Genomic DNA, 18,945 nt, shown 5'->3' with positions numbered 1-18,945 from the left:
TTTAATTACTTCAAGTAAAATAAAGCTTCACACACAACCGATTCTTTTTTACTTCAGGTTATTTTCCCACGCAACAAAATTAACATTGATTGACATGTCTCGCCTATCTCAAAGCTCAAGAAACCGCAAAACCGCAAGTCAGCTGAGTCGGTCATAAGGATAGTTTTCAAGTCGCTTGAAACTTTCTTGAATTGTTTCAACTTTCCGACTTTAATGAGATGCAAAGCAAAGTTTCTTGAGATTTTAAAGGCCTTCACACACGAATTTTTGGTTCAGTAAAACTTAAGTCTCACTTAACAGCCAAGTGTAAAGACAACCATTGGGTCTGATCTCTGATCTTTTTCCTCCACTAGCTGCTGTTTCTCTGCTGGGATAACTTTAAAAATCGTTGCTTTTTAACTTGAGGATTCGTGTTTGTGTTGTTGTGTTCATTCACGATAAAGAAAACTGGCAGTGTTTTTCAGGCCTTCTGTCACACCACTTTCCACCATGCTTTGATCACGTGTTGTAATGTATCCCGAGGGGGGTACATTGGGTAATGTATCACGATCGGGATACATTTGATTTTAGTCAAGGCCACGTGACTAAGAATCAACCAAAGGCAGTTCCTGTTTAGTTGAGTGAAACGCTAGGAATATAAGATATTTATTTTGATGCTAGGAAATTGTGGTGTATTTTCGTTTTGGCGATCTTGAAAACTAACCCGTTTTCTCACCACCTGTCTAAGCGCAACTTCATTCAAAATTTAGACTTTTAGCGGTTTTTTGTACATCTCTGAAACGACTCGAACGAATTTTTTTAAAATCTCTTCACATAATCTTCATAGCCGGTACATAATAATGTCTGAAACTTTCATTGAGATTGATTTACTGCAGCATCTTAAAATTTCGAGGCAAACCTATTCTGCGAACCTGTCAAAAATCTGCGTTACAACATTCCCTGTTTGACGTTATGCTAATTTGAGGAGGAGGAGGAGGGAAAAATGGGAATAAAAAAATTGCGGAAGGAAAATAACAAAATTGTGAAAAGGAGAGGGGTAAGTAAAACATTGTTTGCACTGTAAAAAAGAGCTATTTTGCCTTTTCCCTCATTAATATGCACGATTTGCCCGCCAAAAATCAGTGAACGGGAACTAGGACAATCACAGCAGCAGCAAATAGGACAAGAGCTAGTTTGTCTTTGCCCTCATTAATATGCACGATTTTCCCGCCAAAAGTCAGTGAACCGGAACTAGGACAATCACAGCAGCAGGAAATAGGACTGGCATAATTACATTACGCCTCCGTGATTTTAAGTCACAGACAAGTTTGATTTTACTCCTCAGACAGTATGAATTAACCAATAAAAACGTTTCTTATTTTCTAACTAACCAATCGAAAACGAAGACGTTTATCGACCTTAAAGTAACTAGAAATCCCAAACCAACTAAAAATAGCACATGACCTTATCTTAATGGCATCCCTGCGCATTTTATCCATGAGATCAAGACAAAAGGTTATAGCGTCATTGGCCTTAATTTATTCCTGCGCACGCTAATGAGATTCCTGCGCAAAAAAGGGGCCTAAAACACCCCTCCTATACTACTGGCCTAGATCAGAAAAAATTCGGCTTTTATCAATTTTAAAGTTTTTTGTTTATTGTTGTCATAGTAATATCGATTTTACTTAAAACTACATTTTCACAAATTTCAATCCATAGCCAATTACTGGTGAAAATTTTATAGCGATCAGACAAGGAAAAAAACACTTTTAAGGCGATTGAAAAATATCGGTATGGCCTCTGAAAAACTGTATCGAAACACCTTAAAGTAGCACCGCACACACAAACCGCAAGTCTTTCTCTTCTTTCTCGCTCGCGCGATTGATATGAACAAAACAGACTGAAACATGAAGGGCTGGCGATCGAAACATATATCTCTTCAGCGGTGGCCAGTTAAATCACTTAATAATATTGTATCCTTCACGGTAATTACTCCTTTCGTTGTATGATCGTGAATTATTATATTAATGCATTCGAGATAAGACTGAAAACCCTCCCCCCGCCCCAAGTAGTTAATGATCACATGTCTTATTCAAGTAATCTTATAAGAATTTATCAAGTCCAAGGAAAATGAAGTTTCTTACTTAGGCTGACGTTTTGAGCTTTTTTGAAGGCGACGTCATAATTTTTTCCGCCGAACCTCGAATCCTTTTCAAACAAACACACGTCATGTTCTTTCTTCCTTCGCATGAGTGTCTCTGCCATGTATAATCCTGAAATACCACCTCCAACCACAACGACATCACAGGATAATGGGCTTAAGGATGACTTTTCGTCTAGACGGGAAGAAAAATAGAAAAGGTTAAGTTTGAAGGAATCTGTGATTGGATTCAGAAATGCTTTAAAGGTTCGGTTTTCTTCTCGGAGGGGGCACGGAAAGGGAGCTGACAAGGGGAGCAACTCAACAAAATAATATTATCCGGGGGACTCTGCCACGAGTTCCAAATCCTAAGCCTTTATAAACCATTTTTGACAAAAATGGCACCTCTTTCATATCTGACCCTCCACTTAAAAACTGTACCGTCTTCACTTACCTGCTTAAGAACAGTGCATCTATTATTTAAACCCTGGGAACTGGGAAGTTAATGAACACTATATAATTTCGGGAGAACAGCAATCCTATCCGAAAGCCGAGTAAACAAACACACAAAAAAAACAATTTTGTTTCTTTTGTTTATCATTCAAATAATGCCGAACAGATTTCCTTAGTGTGGATGTGATAGTATTTCAACTTGTAAAAATCCCTTTTCTTTAGTTAATTTATCTGAAGCATGACTGAAACGTTTCTTAATTATTTTATAGGTGGAGCCTGTAGAGGCCTGGAATGCGTTACCAAGCGAAATTGTTGGCATTCAGTCGGCAGATCGACTCAAAAAAGTCTTATTTGAGTATTTTAGTCAATGATAAATTTTAATATTGCATACTGTGATTGATGCTGTGGAATATATATATATTTTTTTCATTTCATCTTTTGTAGAAAATTTTTTAACGTCATTACTTCTAATTTTATTTCATTTTATTTAGTTAGGCGTCTTGCGTGATGGCAAACCCGTTGCAAGACTACAGATTTTTGAATAAAGGTTGAATAAAGGTACCCCTCACCTTTGCCCCCGGCATATTTTCCTTTCTAACTTGAATGGACTTTGCTCGTCAGTTGCCGTCATTAGTTAAGTTATGTCAATTGTTCGCTATGAAACTCAACGTTAGTGAACGACAGCTGCAAGGAACGGATCAACAAAAAAAATACCTCGGTTGCCGTATTTCCACTCAATAGTGGCCAGTACCAGCCTTTATCATTGTAAAACAATTCTGCTGCCAATTCGGCTTTCAGGAGACAAGTAATCACAGTTTTTTGACATACAAATAATATGCCCCTCGTGCGTTATAATTGGGCGTCGCGCGTACAGTGGTGGACTCAATCCCCACTGCTCAAAAATGTGGGTTGTTTTCACCACTACCTATAGGAATATATAATGCTTGATAGACGTAGGCAATTGCTTGTCAATGATTCAGAAGTGATTGTTTTAACAACAACGTAAGCAAACGATCATGCGGTGAGTTTAAGCGGAATCTTTTATCAATTGTATTATTCAGTATTTTGTTATCGTATTAAAGCATCTCTGGCAGAGCAATGTGCTGCCTAGGCCCTAGACTTCAAAAGAATGTTCCTATTTAAATCTGTTGTTGGTAGACCTAATTGATCCCTCCGTCCTTGTCGTACACGATTCTCTATTCTTATCATGTCGAGATGAAAAGTACTCGGCCCTCGTACGAACACCTGTTCAAGATCGACGCGGCGCTACGTTAATGAAACCGCTCCGAAATCACCTTTCTGATGTGTTCATTAAAAACCTTTCCGATATGGCACAAGACTGACATATCCGGTATAGCACAGACATACCCTCATTAGCTAACATACGGCGGAGTGAATATGACGTCTTCATGGCCTTCGTATGAGAATTTTAGCCCCGAAAACCCGGCAAAATCACTATATTTAATGCTTTTGTCAGTGTATATAACTTGTCTCATGACTCATTGTCATGACCCATTGACGTCGGCCCCACATTTTCACTTACCAGTGGGATCATCTTTGCTTTCGCACACCTTTCCTTGCGTTCCCTTCTGCTGAGCTAACATCACTGCTAGTACAATTAAGACAATCACCAGCGAGACAAACGCAAGCAGAATGAGCAATGCTTTTGCTCGGCTCATGAAATATCCGGGCGTTTCCTTGAGGCTGTATACTGGGTGGTATTCCATGTCCTTGGTGAGCATGTTGCAGGGTTGGACCTCAGATTTAACAGAGTCCACAAAGAATCCGTCACCGGCAAAACTAGAATTACGTGTGTTTAGTTATCAATGACCTCGTGATAAGTGGTCACGGGTGAACAAGTGGTCCGAAAGATGCAGACTTACTGTTATTTATTTTCTTTTAATGCGCCTTTCCATTGTTTTGATTAGGTTTTTTTTTCAATATCCTCTTCCAAAGGTAGTAGTGCAGTCGTGCAGTGAAAAGTGACGCAAAAATGTGTGGGGGCTGGGGAGAGAGAGGGCAACAGCAGCAGCAGCGGCAGGCACAGTTTTGTGACTGATCGATCTGGAGACCAGCCTCTTTCGGCAAGTTGTGATGAGTGTTGTCAGTTTGCGGAAAGCTCGAGCAGGCAGTAAGGAAAAAGGGGAGGGAGAGGGTCGCTAGTTTTTCACCGCACTTCTCCCAGGAAGCTGTCCACGGGCTATCCTCTCCTGAAAAATGTTCTCCTGGCTTTAGCCAAAACCCGTAAAAAGGACATAGAATTGGATCACGCCCCACAAAAGAAACAATAAACATTGATCATAGCCGTGTCTCCTCGATGGTGAGGAGGGTGGAGAGACGGCTGTATTCGCAGGCTAAGAAAAGGAAAGTTAGCCTGTATACAGACCCCGCCTCCCCACAGGGGAGGGGGGTCTGTACACAGGCTACGGAAAGTCATTATGAGTGGCAGATCTAGGGGACTTGCCCCCACCTTATTTTAGGGCCAAACTGAAGCCTGCAGGGCCACAGAAAAAATATTTCTGAGACCAGCCCCCCTCTTAACTTAGGGCTTTGATAAACGAGCCCCCCTCCCACCTCACTTGACTGAATCTAAATCTGCTACTGACCGGATAAAGGGGGTGGGGGAGGGCTTTTTAGAGAGGGGGATTATTTGAGAGGGGAGGCTTAATCGAGGATATGCGGTACTAGGTGTTGGCTCCTGTTACGAGCCAAATTATGAAGTCAAAGATACAACAACCCAACTAATGGGAATCGTGCACGGCCTGCAGTGGCAGATTCAGACCTTCAGATAAGTGGGGGGGGGGGGGGGTAGGTGGGGGGGGGGTCATATAGACCCTGAGATAAGAGGGGGAGGGGGGCGGTCACAATAATGTTTTTTCGGCCCTTCGGGCCTCAGTTTGGTCTAAAAATAAGGGGGATGGGGGGCGGGCCCCTCTCCTAGATCCGAAACTGGCCTGTCAACAATATCTACAATCATTTGAGGCTCAGGAGCCGATTAGTAATCGGCTCCTGGAGGCTTTGTTGCATGACTTTGTTCGGGGTCATTCAAGGGATGTTGTAAGTATATTGTGTGATTTTTAGTAGGACTGAGTTTCGTTCAAAAACTCCGAACGTCCCAGAACGTATTAAGGCGCAAAACACTGCGGTACATGTAATCTCTTCGAAATATGTAATGTTTACCTGAAAAGATCTCGGCCAATGAATAGCTGAAAGGGCTAGCAAAACCGACTCGCGCGCGTGGCCTGATACGGAAGTGGAAATAATCCACTCGAGAACTTGAGCAAGATGGCGGTGAGTGAGGATGTAGCTGAAAACTTGTCCGCATTGGACGCTAAAACCGTGGACGAAGGAACAGTTGTAGAGCTGTTAAGAAAAAGATATAACCGTGATGAGGTTTATGTCAGTGGATTTAATTTTCTTAGCCTCAAGTCTCTGAAAATCGTATGCAATATTTGTAATTCGATCGAATGACCTTTTTTTAATAGATAGACGTGAGTCAGGTAAAACGTTACTGACGTGCGAACTTGTCCTTTTGCAGATGGCCATCGGAGATATCTTGCTGTTGGTGAATCCATTTAAACCTCTACCAATCTATGATCTTGAGGTAGACTCTAAGTACCTATATTGATATATTGATCGCTGTTTGGTGTTGAATACTTTAGCTTTCAATAAGTGAGGTTCATATCCGTTCATACAGCTGATTTGTTTGCTGATTTATCAATGCTCAGAAGATGTAATTATATATGCTTACACCTAAGTAAGGTCAAAACAAAACACACACTACTTTGCAGACTAACAACAGAGAGGCATCTACGATCAAAACTAGGACATTCTGGACTGTAATTACGTTGAATCGCCTCTAACGCAAACTAATTATACATTGTAGTCACCATCTGTCTTCTCACTGGCTAAAAGCCTTCGGCTTCGGCTGATAACACTTACCTCGACCTTGATTTTCCTGTAAGAAAGCTTCTGTTTATATGCAGCAAATATGCTCAAAATAAAGGAAGCTTACTGTCAATCAGCTGTACCATCAATACCAGTTGTACATTCACACGAAAATTCCGTTATCCTTAACTTCCAGAAAATCGTCCTGTACCTTTTTTTTTAAACTCCTTTTAAAACTGATCTTCGGTCATCGTCGACTTCCATCGACTCGTCATCTGCTTTCCTCACCGAATCACTCACACAGCAAAAACGTACCTACATGAGGTATCTAGACAAAATTGAAAGTGCCGCTGGAATTCGGCCCGATCCCTCCCACCTTTGGCCCGTTCACATTTTCTTCACAAACCTTCTAAACTTTTTCAGTTGGAGTAACAAAAAAAAAAACGAGTTTTTTTTTACTATAAACAAAAATTACTCTATCACTAAATTAACTCAAAAAAGGGAAAGGAAATCTGTGGACAGGCTGGCAGGCCCAGCATCGATTAAACCTAACATGTTTACGTTAGATTGTTGGGGTGCGCCAGACAGTAGAACGGGCCCACTCAAGCTCGACACAGGCTTACATGGTAAAAAAACTGGTTCAACTAGGATTCAAGGCGGGCGATGTGTCAGATAAGAACGGAATTGACATTTGATACGGTTTAAGGTAGCTTTTTTCTTGCGAAGGGGACAAAGAAAAGGACGGGGTTTTTTATAGCAAGAGTAATAAACATACAGAATTGACACAGGAAAAATCTGCAAACAGCTACAAAACTTCACTCTCACAAAAATCTGTAACGGTGGGACAAATTGGTGAGATCAAAGGCAAAATTCAGTTTAAGAAAGTGAATTTAGCCACGTAAATAGAGGAAACCACATGGCCGCGCGAGAGGGATTTGGGGAACAACGAGCCTGAGAGCTTACTCGTAGGCCAGAGTAGCCTGCGAACGGCAGACGTTTCTTCTCGCTTATCGCCGCTGAGGGACGTCTGATTCTGCCGTCCGCAGGCTAAGGCCAGAGTACAGTGAGAGTTCCAGGCGCCGGTTTTTTCAGGGCGAAGGGAGAAATCTCGAGGACGCGTGAGCACATGGAAGGAGTTCGCGTGTTTTCCCCTCCTTGGGGGTGGGTACTCAACAGAGTTTATACGGGGAGGCTCCGCCCCGAGGTTCAACCCCTTACCCTTTTATATACCATTTTAGACAGAAAAGGTACCCTTTTCGTATACCTTCCTTTGACGAATGGTACCCCTTTCAAATACCTGGTTTAGAACGTTGCCTCCTTGTCAGTTGCTGTAAATGCACTCACCGCTTTGAAATATGATAAAATCACAAGACTAGGAAATTTTCTTGACTTTATCACAGCCATAAATTCCTGTGTCAGCCCTTGTAGGTGTTTTTACAGACGGAAAGACAGCTTTACCTACAGTTTAAATGCTTCAGCTAGTGAAATCCCTACCCTTTTATATACCTGAGGTTTCACTAGGGCACCCCTTTGGGGCGGAACGTCCCTGATAGACCATTATGGGGAATACCGCCTAAGTGTCGCTCGTACCCAGTAACTGGGTAACACGGGTCCTAGCCCCAAGTTATATGTAACCATCAAAGACATCACAGCTAAGTGGTAAGGCAACGCTTATGGCAATTTGGATGACAAAGGTTTGATTCCTTCTGAAGGCTTTTTCCAAGTGAAAGGGTTTTTTTTGCCAGGGGCGGTTCCGGGTTCAGGAGAAAATGTCCCCCCGTCACCCTAAATACAATCATCAGACCAGGACATTATTTTTTTTGTATACAAAATTTAATGAAAAAGTGCTAAGAAAGTTAAATTGAAGGATTGCATATGAAGAACTGCTCAGTTAAAAATTTGTAGAAAATAAGGTAAATATCTTCAAGAAATGATTTGCAGTGAAAAGATTAAACAGTTAGTCTGAAACGTCATACGTCTACTCCTGGAGACGTATGACATTTCAGACTATTTAAAACAGTAAGCAAAGTTTTGATCCTTCATCTAAAAAGTATCCTGAATCCAGCCCTGTGCTCTATTATGAATCTTTCCATTAAGGTTCTGGCTCTTCTATTCCCCATCCTTCCTTTAGTGCTTTGTATGCTGTTTGGAGGGCTCCTTCATTCCATCCCACGATCACCGCAAACGCTTCACCGACGATGTATACCTCCTCTCCTGGAAAAGGGCGCTTGGCCCATTCCTCTGTATTTTGACGGCTGACGTTAGATCCTGCCTTTGTGTAATGCCTAAAACATTACGTAAATGCTCGAATCAGCGCCACTCTTTAGACAAGCGCCCCTACCCCTTAACACCCGCCCCTTACAGAAATCATAAGGTGTGCAGTGCGCAGGTTTTAAATGAATACAGCATAACATGTAAAATCACTAGGGAATTTGAGAATTTTTAGCCGGGGGAGGAAGGGGTTACTCTCTTATACAACCCATGTAGGTATGCGCCACCCTAAAGGTCATGCTTTTTTGCGCCGTTTTTGTCTGAAAACGGGTATAGACTTTGCCCATTTCGGTCTGGAATCGGGTACGGTTTTCGAGGGAACTACGGAAGTGTATGATCGTATTTATAGTTTCAATTCAGAATGAGTGAGAAAGAAAGAGAAATATGCGAATTCGAAATGGATTTTAAGAAATCTTTTATGTTGCTCTCTAATCTAAGTAATGATGACATGATTTCTTAGCGATCAGGTCTGAAAACGGGTGCGAAAAATGACATTTTTTCATCTGAAATAGGGTCAGGATTTGGAGAACAGGGCGGCATGCCCCCACGAAGAATTCTCAGGAGTACCCCTCCGGGGTTTTTCCCTAGAAAATGGGAGGGGCCACCTTCTAAGGGAAAGGTTCTGGGAACCAGGCTGGAGTCTAAAGGCTACAAATTTCTTTAGGACGTGTCACAGCGTGAGAGACTGATTCATCCCATTTTCAGAAACTCCTTTTCTTTCAAGAATTAATGCAGCGAAGAGAGTTTTCTTAAAAAAATTTGCAAGTGAGCACCAAGCAGCCTTTGATGTATCACGTACGGTCTAAGGGCACGCGCATTCCATATTGAACGAAACTGGTTTTAAAAAGTAGTAAGGTTTGAGCACAGATGCGGTCGGCGGCTACATAAAAGAACGCGCGGTGGCCTGGGTACCCGGCGGGAGTGTTATTTAGCATGGGCAAAAATTTTGGCGAAGGAACTGCGAAGCCGTGCGGAGAATGGGGAGGTCGCTTCTCGCAGCAAAGTCCGCGACAATGGCCAAAACTCTCAGGCCACGCGTCGGGGGTTAGCAGAGGCCTTTTCCTCAGGCTCCTTCTTCTCTTGCTGTGAGAGATTTCTAGCAGGGAATCATTCTTTGATTCCAGTCTGTTTGACCCATAGTTTTTTACGGGCTTGTTGCTGTGAATCTAGATGTTTTCACAATCGATTTAATTTAATACTTGCCAGCACGCTTCCCAGTACTTGAATTTGACGTCGAGGGGTTCCGGAACAACCATTCCTGGAAACACCGCCTGCACAGCTTTATTCAATTCCGATAGGAATGTGGCTGTAGGTAATTTGGAAAGCTGGCCCCATTTCACTGCGCAGTCGTAAAAATTGTAGCTTAGTTGAATGATTCCTTCACCTTGAGGTCCTTGGCTAAAATACAAAGAAAGACAAACTTGGCAATTAGAAATTTGCGGCATTAGTAACAGATAGTGCTAATATAAAATGAAGATGACGTGAACCTCGGTCATATCTTCATTTGCCCGGTTCACATAATCTTTATTATTTTTGTGTTTTATTCCTTTCACGGGTTAAGAAGAACTCAACAAACTGGCCAACTTCGTCCGCATGGCTTTTCCCTTAGAAAATTGAGGGACGGAAAGCCTTGGGGATCGACGAGGTCGCAAATTGGGCTGCTGCCAATGTATGGGTCTTCTTTCTCACTTGGTGGAGTAGTTCAGCGCTAACACAGAGGCCATATACTTGAATCTCGTTGAAATCCGTTATTGTTGTTGGTTTTTGGTAGGGGGGGGGGGAGGGGAAAGCTTAATTTGCAATTGCTTAAATTACTATGGTAACCGCAACGATCATATCTTCATTTAAATGATAGTGCTTTATCAGCTAGGCAGAGCTTGGCAATAGGCTTAGCCACAAGTTGCTCAGCAACTTTTCGGCAATTTTTCATTTTTTTAGCATTTTTAAACTATTTTTTACTTTTTTCGCGACATTTATTACCTTTCGAAAGAAAAGTCAGCTAATTTCAAGCCAGAACCTCGCCCCCATTTTGGTTTAAATTCCAGCATCCCGGCCCTCAAATAAGACAAATCCCGCTGGATCCCACAAAACCTATCGGGAACCCTCCAATTGGACACAAAGTTGACCTGGCCAGTCTCAAAGCATCAGCTAAATTAAATGGCAAATAGGTGGTTTTCATGCAATCTCGGGAGACACAAATAACAATGGTGAAATGAACAAATGATGGTGGACAAACAAAGCGAGCTAATGAGCGATCTTTTGTTTACCGTCCACCAGCATGACGGCGATGACGTAACGTGAAAACCACCCATATACCTCCAGTCAGTTTTAATGCAAGAGTAGGCATCATGAAAACTATGAGATGAGCCCTGCACCTTGATAAAAGTTTCTCCTTACCCAGCCAGTATCAGGCCAATGAAACTGAAAAATATTCCGTTCCGGCTCCGATCATAAAAGGTTACTTTGTTAGGGGCACCCAACGACAATTTTCGGAAAATATCTGTTCGGAAGACGATTTGCGATCTACAATTTTCGGAACATTTGTTGTAAAATTTCTTGCTCGCCTGCCTCTCCTAGGATTTTCGAACATCTAAAAAATTGGTATAATTGCCCTTTTTTAACGGATTTTTACCCTTAAAAGGTCACCTTGAATTTTCGGGTGCTGTTTTTCTGGCTGAAATTTTCGGAAAGGTAAGTTTTGATCCCTATAATTTTCGGATCACTAGACTTTCAGCTAGGAACGCCGAACAGATGGAAAATTTCTAGGGGATAAAAATATGCCTATATCTACGGTTTAAATACTAAAATACGTTTAACAATGCTATGTTTAAGTGGTTTTGAACTATATCCTCGTTGGGTGCCCCTGCTTTGTCCTCGGTAAAATTACATAGGGGGATGATTTTCGTTCAGCTTATAATTACCTGTAAGGCATCATATACACCAAACAAGTAGCAGTTGATACGTATCTTTTCCAGGTCTTCAACGACATGTTATGGACCGATGTTGCGTTTTCCCACCAAGGATACTTGTAAATCGCCACTGCTTTGAAGCATTTTTGACCAATGATATGCGTGAAATAAGCATGATTTTTGATTTCAAAGGCGATATCACCGTTTATCTCTTTTAATGGCAAAAATGGGATAGCAACGATAACCTTTTTAGCCGATACAACGTAACGTTCAGTACGGACTACAAACGTGTTTGGTTCTCCGTCTCTGTCGATTGAGCTCACAGCTTCCTTTGCGTACATTCTTACCCCAAAACGCTTCACAGATTTCGCTAAAGCATCCACAATTTCGGATAATCCACCTCTTGGTCTAACGTATTCAGATGTAAACTTCATTCCGTTATTACTCTCGTATCTAGTCATCGTGCTTCTCGCTATATTATAATTCATTTTTATTCCGTAAATCAGATTTAAAAAGGCACATCCTTCACTTCCAACTCGCTGGCAAAGGAAATCCTGATAAGACGGATACTCTAAAGCTTTCTCTTTGGACATGTTCCTCCAAGCAAACGCAAACATCTGAGAAGGAGTCATGTTAGCAAAGATAGTGGACATGAGAGTGGGAAAAGCTTTTTCCTTTAAGGACTGATGGTTGTCGGCATATATTCCTCTGCCTTCTAAATAATCAATGGTCAATGAAGGCATTTTAAGCATCGAGATATTGAGCCTTTTCGCTAGGTTTCTGAAAAAGAAAAAAACATATTAAAAGGTTCTCCTTAATAATTTAGCTTGAGTCTGAAGATTTCAAAGTTGATTTTTGGCATTGATAAAAGGGCAGTATAAAATTAAGAACTGCAGCAACTTTTGAAAACTTACAACATTTTCTTGTGAGCTGTGTTTACTCTCCAAGCTCCCATACCTAATAAAGGAACACATACTGAAAAATGAACGGTTGCTTGGGTGGATCCATTTTACAGTTACGGAGATCCGACTCTTCTTCTTAACGTTTTCTGTGAAACGCGTGTTTCATCCAACATCCAAACACCAAGGGAAAAAAAGGACCTGAAGGAACGAGGCGTTCAGCAATTGCTGGATATCGGATCAAACATTACTTTGAACAGTGCTATGGAACATTACTCTGTAAAATTTTAATTCGGTTTTAATCAACCGTTACTTTTTTCTTTTGTGTCTGATGTTATTAGTGAAGGGTTTGAGAAAGAGTTATGCTGGACATATCTCGAAGGGTTAGTTTCGAAAGAAATACTAGTTTATTTCATCGTTCCCCTGCTCTTTTTAATTTCTAAAAAATGTATCCACGAGTTGCCCTTATTAGTTTTTACTTTGATTTGACTTTTGTGTGGTGCAATCTGTTGAACACAACGCACCGTGCTGGGTTCGCCAGATGAGTAAACGTTTCAGATAGAGTTATTAACTAAGAAATTTAAATTTATAGGATGGAGCTTTTGACGTGTGACGGAGTCAACAAAGGCTTTTCATTTGATTAGTTAAGAATAAGTTTTTTCTTGGTTTTCATGTTAGCGTAGCTTCACCATTCAATTAAATAAACTGAGTAACACCGTACACACAAACCACAAGTATATACTCGCAAGTATAGCAGGTATAAACTCGCTCTCGCGATTGATATGAACAACAGACTGAAACATGAAGGGCTGGCGATCGAAAAGGGATCGAAACATCTATGTCTTCAGCAGTGACCAGTTAATTCACTTAATAATATTGTATCCTTCACAGTAATGACTCCTTTCGTTGTATGATCGTGAATTATTAATGGGTTTCAAATAAGACCAACCCCCTTCCCTCCCCAATAGTTAATGATCATATGTTTTACTCAAGTAATCTTCTTAGCCTGAAATTCATCCGATTCCTTCGAGTCGTTTTCTCCTCTCAACATGAGGGAGTAATAACGACTTGAAGTAATCGGATGAAATTCAGGCTAGTAATCTTCTAAGAATTTATCAAGTTCAAGGAAAATGAAGTTTCTTACTTAGGCTGACGTTTTGAGCTTGTTTAAAGGCGACGTCATAATTTCTTCCGCCGAACCTTGGATCTTTTTCGAACAAACACACGTCATGTTCTTTCTTCCTTCGCACGAGTGTCTCTGCCATGTACAATCCTGAAATACCACCTCCAACCACAACCACATCACAGGACAATGGGCTCAAGGATGACTTTTCCTCTAGTGGAAGAAAAATAGAAAAGATTGAGTTTAAAGGATATAGAAAGGCTGTAAACGTTCGGTTTTCTTCCCGGAGGGGGCGGGCATGCAAAAGGGAACTCAACAAAGTATTCAGTTTTCGCCGGGAGGCTCTGCCCCGAGTTTCAAACCCTAAGCGTTTATAAACCATTTTTGACCAAAAAGCACCTCTTTCATATACCTTCCAATTAAAACTTGTACCGTCTTCACTTACTTGCCTAAGAACAGTGCATACATTTTTTAATGTGAACAATATTCGGTAGAACAGCAATCAAAGCCGACTTCTAAGCAAAAAAAAAAGGTTTAATTTCTTTCGTTTATTATTCAAATAATAGAGACCTTAAGATACCCCAATATCGGTGTACGGGTACCGGTAGTGTACCCGTACACTTAAAATGTTCATGTGCGTGACTATTTCGATTAAAAATACCCGAAGAACAAGCACGCAAAATTAACTTTGTACATGCATGTCGCTTAATGCATACAAAATCTCCCTCAAATTCTACACTTCATATCTTTATAACAAGCTGCAACAAATAATTCATTCATATATAAGCTTATTGAAATATCATAGAAAGATTTTAATAAACTTGGCAGGAAGTCCCTCGACCGAAAGCTTGTTATGGCAAACCCCGCTATTTGATCGAGGCACATCACCAAACAATTCCTTTGATTGTCAACTTCAACAGTGACTCCCATGCTAAATTTTTCAATGCTATTTCTTTTGCGAAACTCAAACGTTGGAGCAATTCTCAGAAATTCCCCCAAATACCGCCACAAATTGATATCGTTTCAGAGTTCAACCTGCGCATTTGAGGTCCAAAATTTTTGAAGCGCTTTCTTTACAGCTAAAATTCAAATTTGGCAAAAATATTTGAACAGACTTGCAATAACATTGCCAAGGAGTCATACAATTTACATTTGTACTTAAAAAGTCTTAAAAACTTACTCGTTTCTCCATCATGTAGGACTTGCAGCTACTCGTAAATCTTCTACGGGTAAACTGGTGTCTACCCCGGAAAAGCGGCTGGTTCTACCGGGTAAGGTCGATGACGTCACCACAAAATGAAAAAAACATGGCGCTACCCGTTACCCGTACACCGATTTCGGGGTATCTTAAGGTCTCTATTGAAAGATTTCCTCATTCTGGATTTCATATTACCTCAACTTAAAATCCCTATTCTTTAGTTAATTTACCTGAAGCCTGAATAAGGCCGGGTATCTTATTTTATAGGCTGAGCCTATTCCTATAGTCTGGGGAGGACCCCCTCACCCTCGCCCCGGGCATATTTTCCTTTCTAACTTGAATATAATGGACTTTGCTCGATCGGTAGTCGCTCATTAGTTAAGTTTTGTCAAGTGTTCGGTATGAAACTCAACGTTAGTGAAGCGTAAATTCACTTTTTTTCAAAACGACAACTGCAAAGACTGATCAACAGCATTAAAAAACTTCGGTTGCCGTATTTCCAATCAGTAGTGGCCATATGGCAATTCGGCCTCCAGGAGACAAATCACAGTTTTTTGACATGCAAATAATATGCCCCTCAAGCTTTATAATTTGGCGTCGCGCGTAAGTGGTGGACTCGATCCCCACTCTCAAAATGTGGGTTGTTTTTACCACTAAATGTAGGAATCTGTAGTGCTTGATACGTAGGCAATTGCTTGTCAATTATTCAGAAGTGATTGTATTAACAACAATGTAAGCAAACGATCATGCGGTGAGTTTAAGTGGAATCTTTTATTAATTGTATTATCTTGATTTCGGCATCTTTGGCAGAGAAATGTGCTGCTTAAGCCCTAGGCTTCAAAAAAATGTTCTTATTTAAATCTGTTGTTGGTAGAACTAATTGATCCCTCCGTCCTTGTCGTACAAGATTCTCTATTCCGTTAAAGAAATTCGTTGGAATCATGTTAGAGTTATTGAGGCTGCCATAGCTCGGTCGAGATGAAAAGTACTCTGGCCTCGTATCAACACCTGTTCAAGATCAACGCTGCGCTCCGTTAAAATGAAACCGCTCCGAAGTCACCTCTCTAATGTGTCCGTTAAAGACCTTACCGATATGGTTGGTACAGGCACAAGAGATATCCGGTATAGCATAGACATAGCTTCATTACGTAACATACGGCAGAATGAATATAACGTCTTCATGGCCTTTGTATGAGAATTTTAGCTCGGTAAACCCGGCAAAATCACTCTATTTAATGCTTCTGTCAGTGTTCACCCCCATTACTATGTTAGTGCTTAACCCCGACCTGACTCACGGTATACAGTGCCAGTATATAAGTTGACTCATGACTTATTGACTCATTTGGCCCATGACTCATTGACTTCGGCTTCACATTTTCACTTACCAATGGGATCATCTTTGCCTTCGCACACCTTTCCTTGCGTTCCCTTCTGCTGAGCTAACATCACTGCTAGTACAATTAAGACAATCACCAGCGAGACAAACACAAGCAGAATAAGGAATGCTTTTGCTCGGCTCATGAAGTATCCAGGCGTTTCCTTGAGGCTGTATACTGGGTGGTATTCCATTTCCTTGGTGAGCATGTTGCAGGGTTGGATCTCAGATTTAACAGAGTCCACGAAGAATCCGTCACCGGCAAAACTAGAATTACGTGTGTTCAGTTATTAATGACCTCGTGATAAGTGGTCACGGGTGAACAAGCGGTCAGAAAGATACACACTTGTTGTTATTTATTTTCTTTTAATGCGCCTTTCCATTGTTTTGAACAGGTTATTATTTTCAATAACCTGTTCAAAAGATAGTAGTGCAGTCGTGCAGTAAAAAGTGACGCGAAAAATGCGTGGGGGCTGGGGAGAGAAAGGGCAACAGCAGCAGCAGTAACAGCAGCAGCGGCAGTAGCACAGTTTTGTGAATGATCGATCTGGAGACCAGTCTCTTTCGGCAAGTTGTTTGTGATGTCATTTGCAGAAAGCTCGAGCAGGCAGTGAGGAAAATGGGGAGGAGAGGGTCGCTAGTTTTTCACCGCACTTCTCCCAGGAAGCTTTCCACGGGCTATCCTCTCCTGAAAAGTGTTCGGCCTTCGGCTTTAGCCAAAACCCGCAAAAAGAACATAGAATCGGATCACGCCCTACAAAAGAAACATTAAACATTGATCATAGCCGTGTCTCCTCGATGGTGAGGAGGGTAGAGAGAGCTGTATTCGCAGGCTAAGAAAAGGAAAGTTAGCCTGTGTACAGACCCCGCCTCCCCACAGGGGAGGGGGGTCTGTACACAGGCTAAGTAAAGTCATTATGAGTGGCAGATCTAGGGGACTTGCCCCCACCTTATTTTAGGGCCAAATTGAAGCCTGCAGAGCCACAGAAAAAATATTTCTGAGACCAGCCCCCTCTTAACTTAGGGTTTGGATAAACGAGCCCCCTCTCACCTCACTTGACTGGATCTAAATCTGCTACTGACCGGATAAAAGGGGTGACGGGAAGGCTTTTAAGAGAGGGGGATTATTTGAGAGGGGAGGCTTAATCGAGGATATGCGGTACTAGGTGTTGGCTCCTGTTACGAGCCAAATTATGACGTCAAAGATACAACAACCCAACTAATGGGAATCGTGCACGGCCTGCAGTGGCGGATTCAGACCTTCAGATAAGTGGGTGGGGGGGGGGGGGGGGGAGGTGGGGGCGGTCATCCAGATCCTGAGATAAGCGGGGGAGGGGGGCGGTCACAATAAAATCCGGCAGTACTAAAACATGGAATCCGGAACCCGGAAACGGAAACGGAATCACGGAAATGGAAACGGAATACGGAATCTGTGAAAGAAGGTTCCAAGCGATCGATTTAAAAAAAAAATATTAGCAATGACAATAAAATAAATAAACAGATAAAACAAAGACACAAATGAATAAATTAGCTGAGTAGAGGAGAGGAGACTGCTGTATCACTAGAGGAGTCGATTCCGGTGAAAAGACGCTTGATACCACTATCGGCAATGAATGCAAATTCTCATGGGACAGCAAAGCGAGGAGAAAAACGTTACTGACAAAAACTAGTGCCTTAAGAAAAAGGTAAGTTATATGGAGACAGACTTCGTTTGAATCGTCAGAGGCGTCGTTTATATAACTGAAAGGCGTCGCCGTCAAGTTTTTCTTAGTGTCTTTCCTGGGTTGTCTTCAACAGTGTTCAGTTTTATTTATCAAGACAACTTACTCAAGAGAACCATGGCATTGTGGAGTCCAAAGAGAAGAGAGAATTGTGCATGCATTTGCTTGATTCCGCAACCGATTACATCAAAATAATGCGCCATGTTTAATAAGCCTCTTCAACAAAAATACGGACGTCCACGTAAACTCAATTACCAGTACACCAGTATCCCATCAGTATTCAGCTTGGCGAAAAAGTTGAACTTATTGCTAAAACACCGGAACTGTGGTCACGTCACCGGTCGGTCATGTGTGGAGTATTCAGTTTGGGGACAATCACGTGGTGTGGTCCGAGGCTAACTACTACTATTCTTGCCAATTAGCTACAAAAGTAATATTTAACTGTATTTTTCAACCCATGAACTCGTGAATAAAAATTACTCGAAAAATAACTTTCATCGGCCTTGCAGTGCAGTAACCCACACTACGGCAAACCTTTTTAAGACACAATAACAAGAATGTATTTAAGGGAACTGCCAAGAAAACTAAGACAAATTCTCTTTGGATTGGACTAAATTGTGTAATGTGAAATTCTTTAATTTTCTATCATTGATATTTGATTTCGTAATCCGTTTCCGTTTCCGTTTCCGTTTCAATTTCCGTTTCCGTGATTCCGTTTCCGTTTCCGGATTCTGTGTTTTAGTGCTGCCGGTCGTATTAGTTTCGTTCAAAAACTCCGAACGTCCCAGAACGTATTAAGGCGCAAAACACTGCGGAACATGTAATCTCTCAGAAATATGTACACCTAATTGCAAAAATGTTGTCATAGAAAAAAGCAAAAAGCAAGAAGACAAATAGGAATAAATTAGCCATGTGATTTACATTTGCGTATTTTAATTCAGTATTTAACAATTATTTAGGAATTCATTCACAATAACAAGAGATAATTC

The 18,945-nt window shown here is 41.4% G+C and overlaps 2 protein-coding genes across 2 annotated transcripts in view; both read right to left on the bottom strand.

Annotated features, from left to right (window-relative positions):
* Positions 1-4,405, bottom strand: part of LOC140946939 (amine oxidase [flavin-containing] B-like) — an 18,284-nt gene extending 13,879 nt beyond the window's left edge. The window contains exons 1-2 of the mRNA XM_073396027.1: positions 4,116-4,405; positions 2,124-2,315 (exon numbers count right to left, since the gene is read on the bottom strand). Coding sequence (XP_073252128.1) covers positions 2,124-2,315; positions 4,116-4,314 — 391 coding nt within the window. The 5' untranslated portion in view covers positions 4,315-4,405. The remainder of the gene's footprint in view (positions 1-2,123; positions 2,316-4,115) is intronic.
* A 4,076-nt stretch (positions 4,406-8,481) lies between these two features.
* Positions 8,482-16,509, bottom strand: LOC140945466 (amine oxidase [flavin-containing] B-like). The gene is made up of 6 exons (XM_073394487.1): positions 16,246-16,509; positions 13,684-13,875; positions 12,555-12,597; positions 11,653-12,420; positions 9,935-10,129; positions 8,482-8,745 (listed from the first exon to the last, which is right to left on the bottom strand). Exons 1-6 carry the CDS (start codon positions 16,442-16,444, stop codon positions 8,553-8,555), a joined length of 1,590 nt encoding a protein of 529 aa, XP_073250588.1. The 5' UTR covers positions 16,445-16,509; the 3' UTR covers positions 8,482-8,552.
* Positions 16,510-18,945: the final 2,436 nt, after the last annotated feature.

This window comes from Porites lutea, chromosome 8 (assembly GCF_958299795.1).
Source record: "Porites lutea chromosome 8, jaPorLute2.1, whole genome shotgun sequence".
NCBI classification, from domain to species: domain Eukaryota; kingdom Metazoa; phylum Cnidaria; class Anthozoa; order Scleractinia; family Poritidae; genus Porites; species Porites lutea.
Note: the sequence above shows the minus strand (reverse complement) of the source record. Positions and strands in the feature narration are given on the sequence as shown.

Excerpts from the sequence above, each read along its gene's own strand:
- LOC140945466 (XM_073394487.1), bottom strand. The coding sequence starts at position 16,444 with ATGCTCACCAAGGAAATGGAATACCACCCAGTATACAGCCTCAAGGAA. Across the intron at positions 13,876-16,245 it reads AGGCAAAGATGATCCCATTG|AGGAAAAGTCATCCTTGAGC; the intron begins GTAAGTGAAAAT and ends TTCTTCCACTAG. Across the intron at positions 12,598-13,683 it reads AGCTCAAAACGTCAGCCTAA|GTATGGGAGCTTGGAGAGTA; the intron begins GTAAGAAACTTC and ends TTCCTTTATTAG.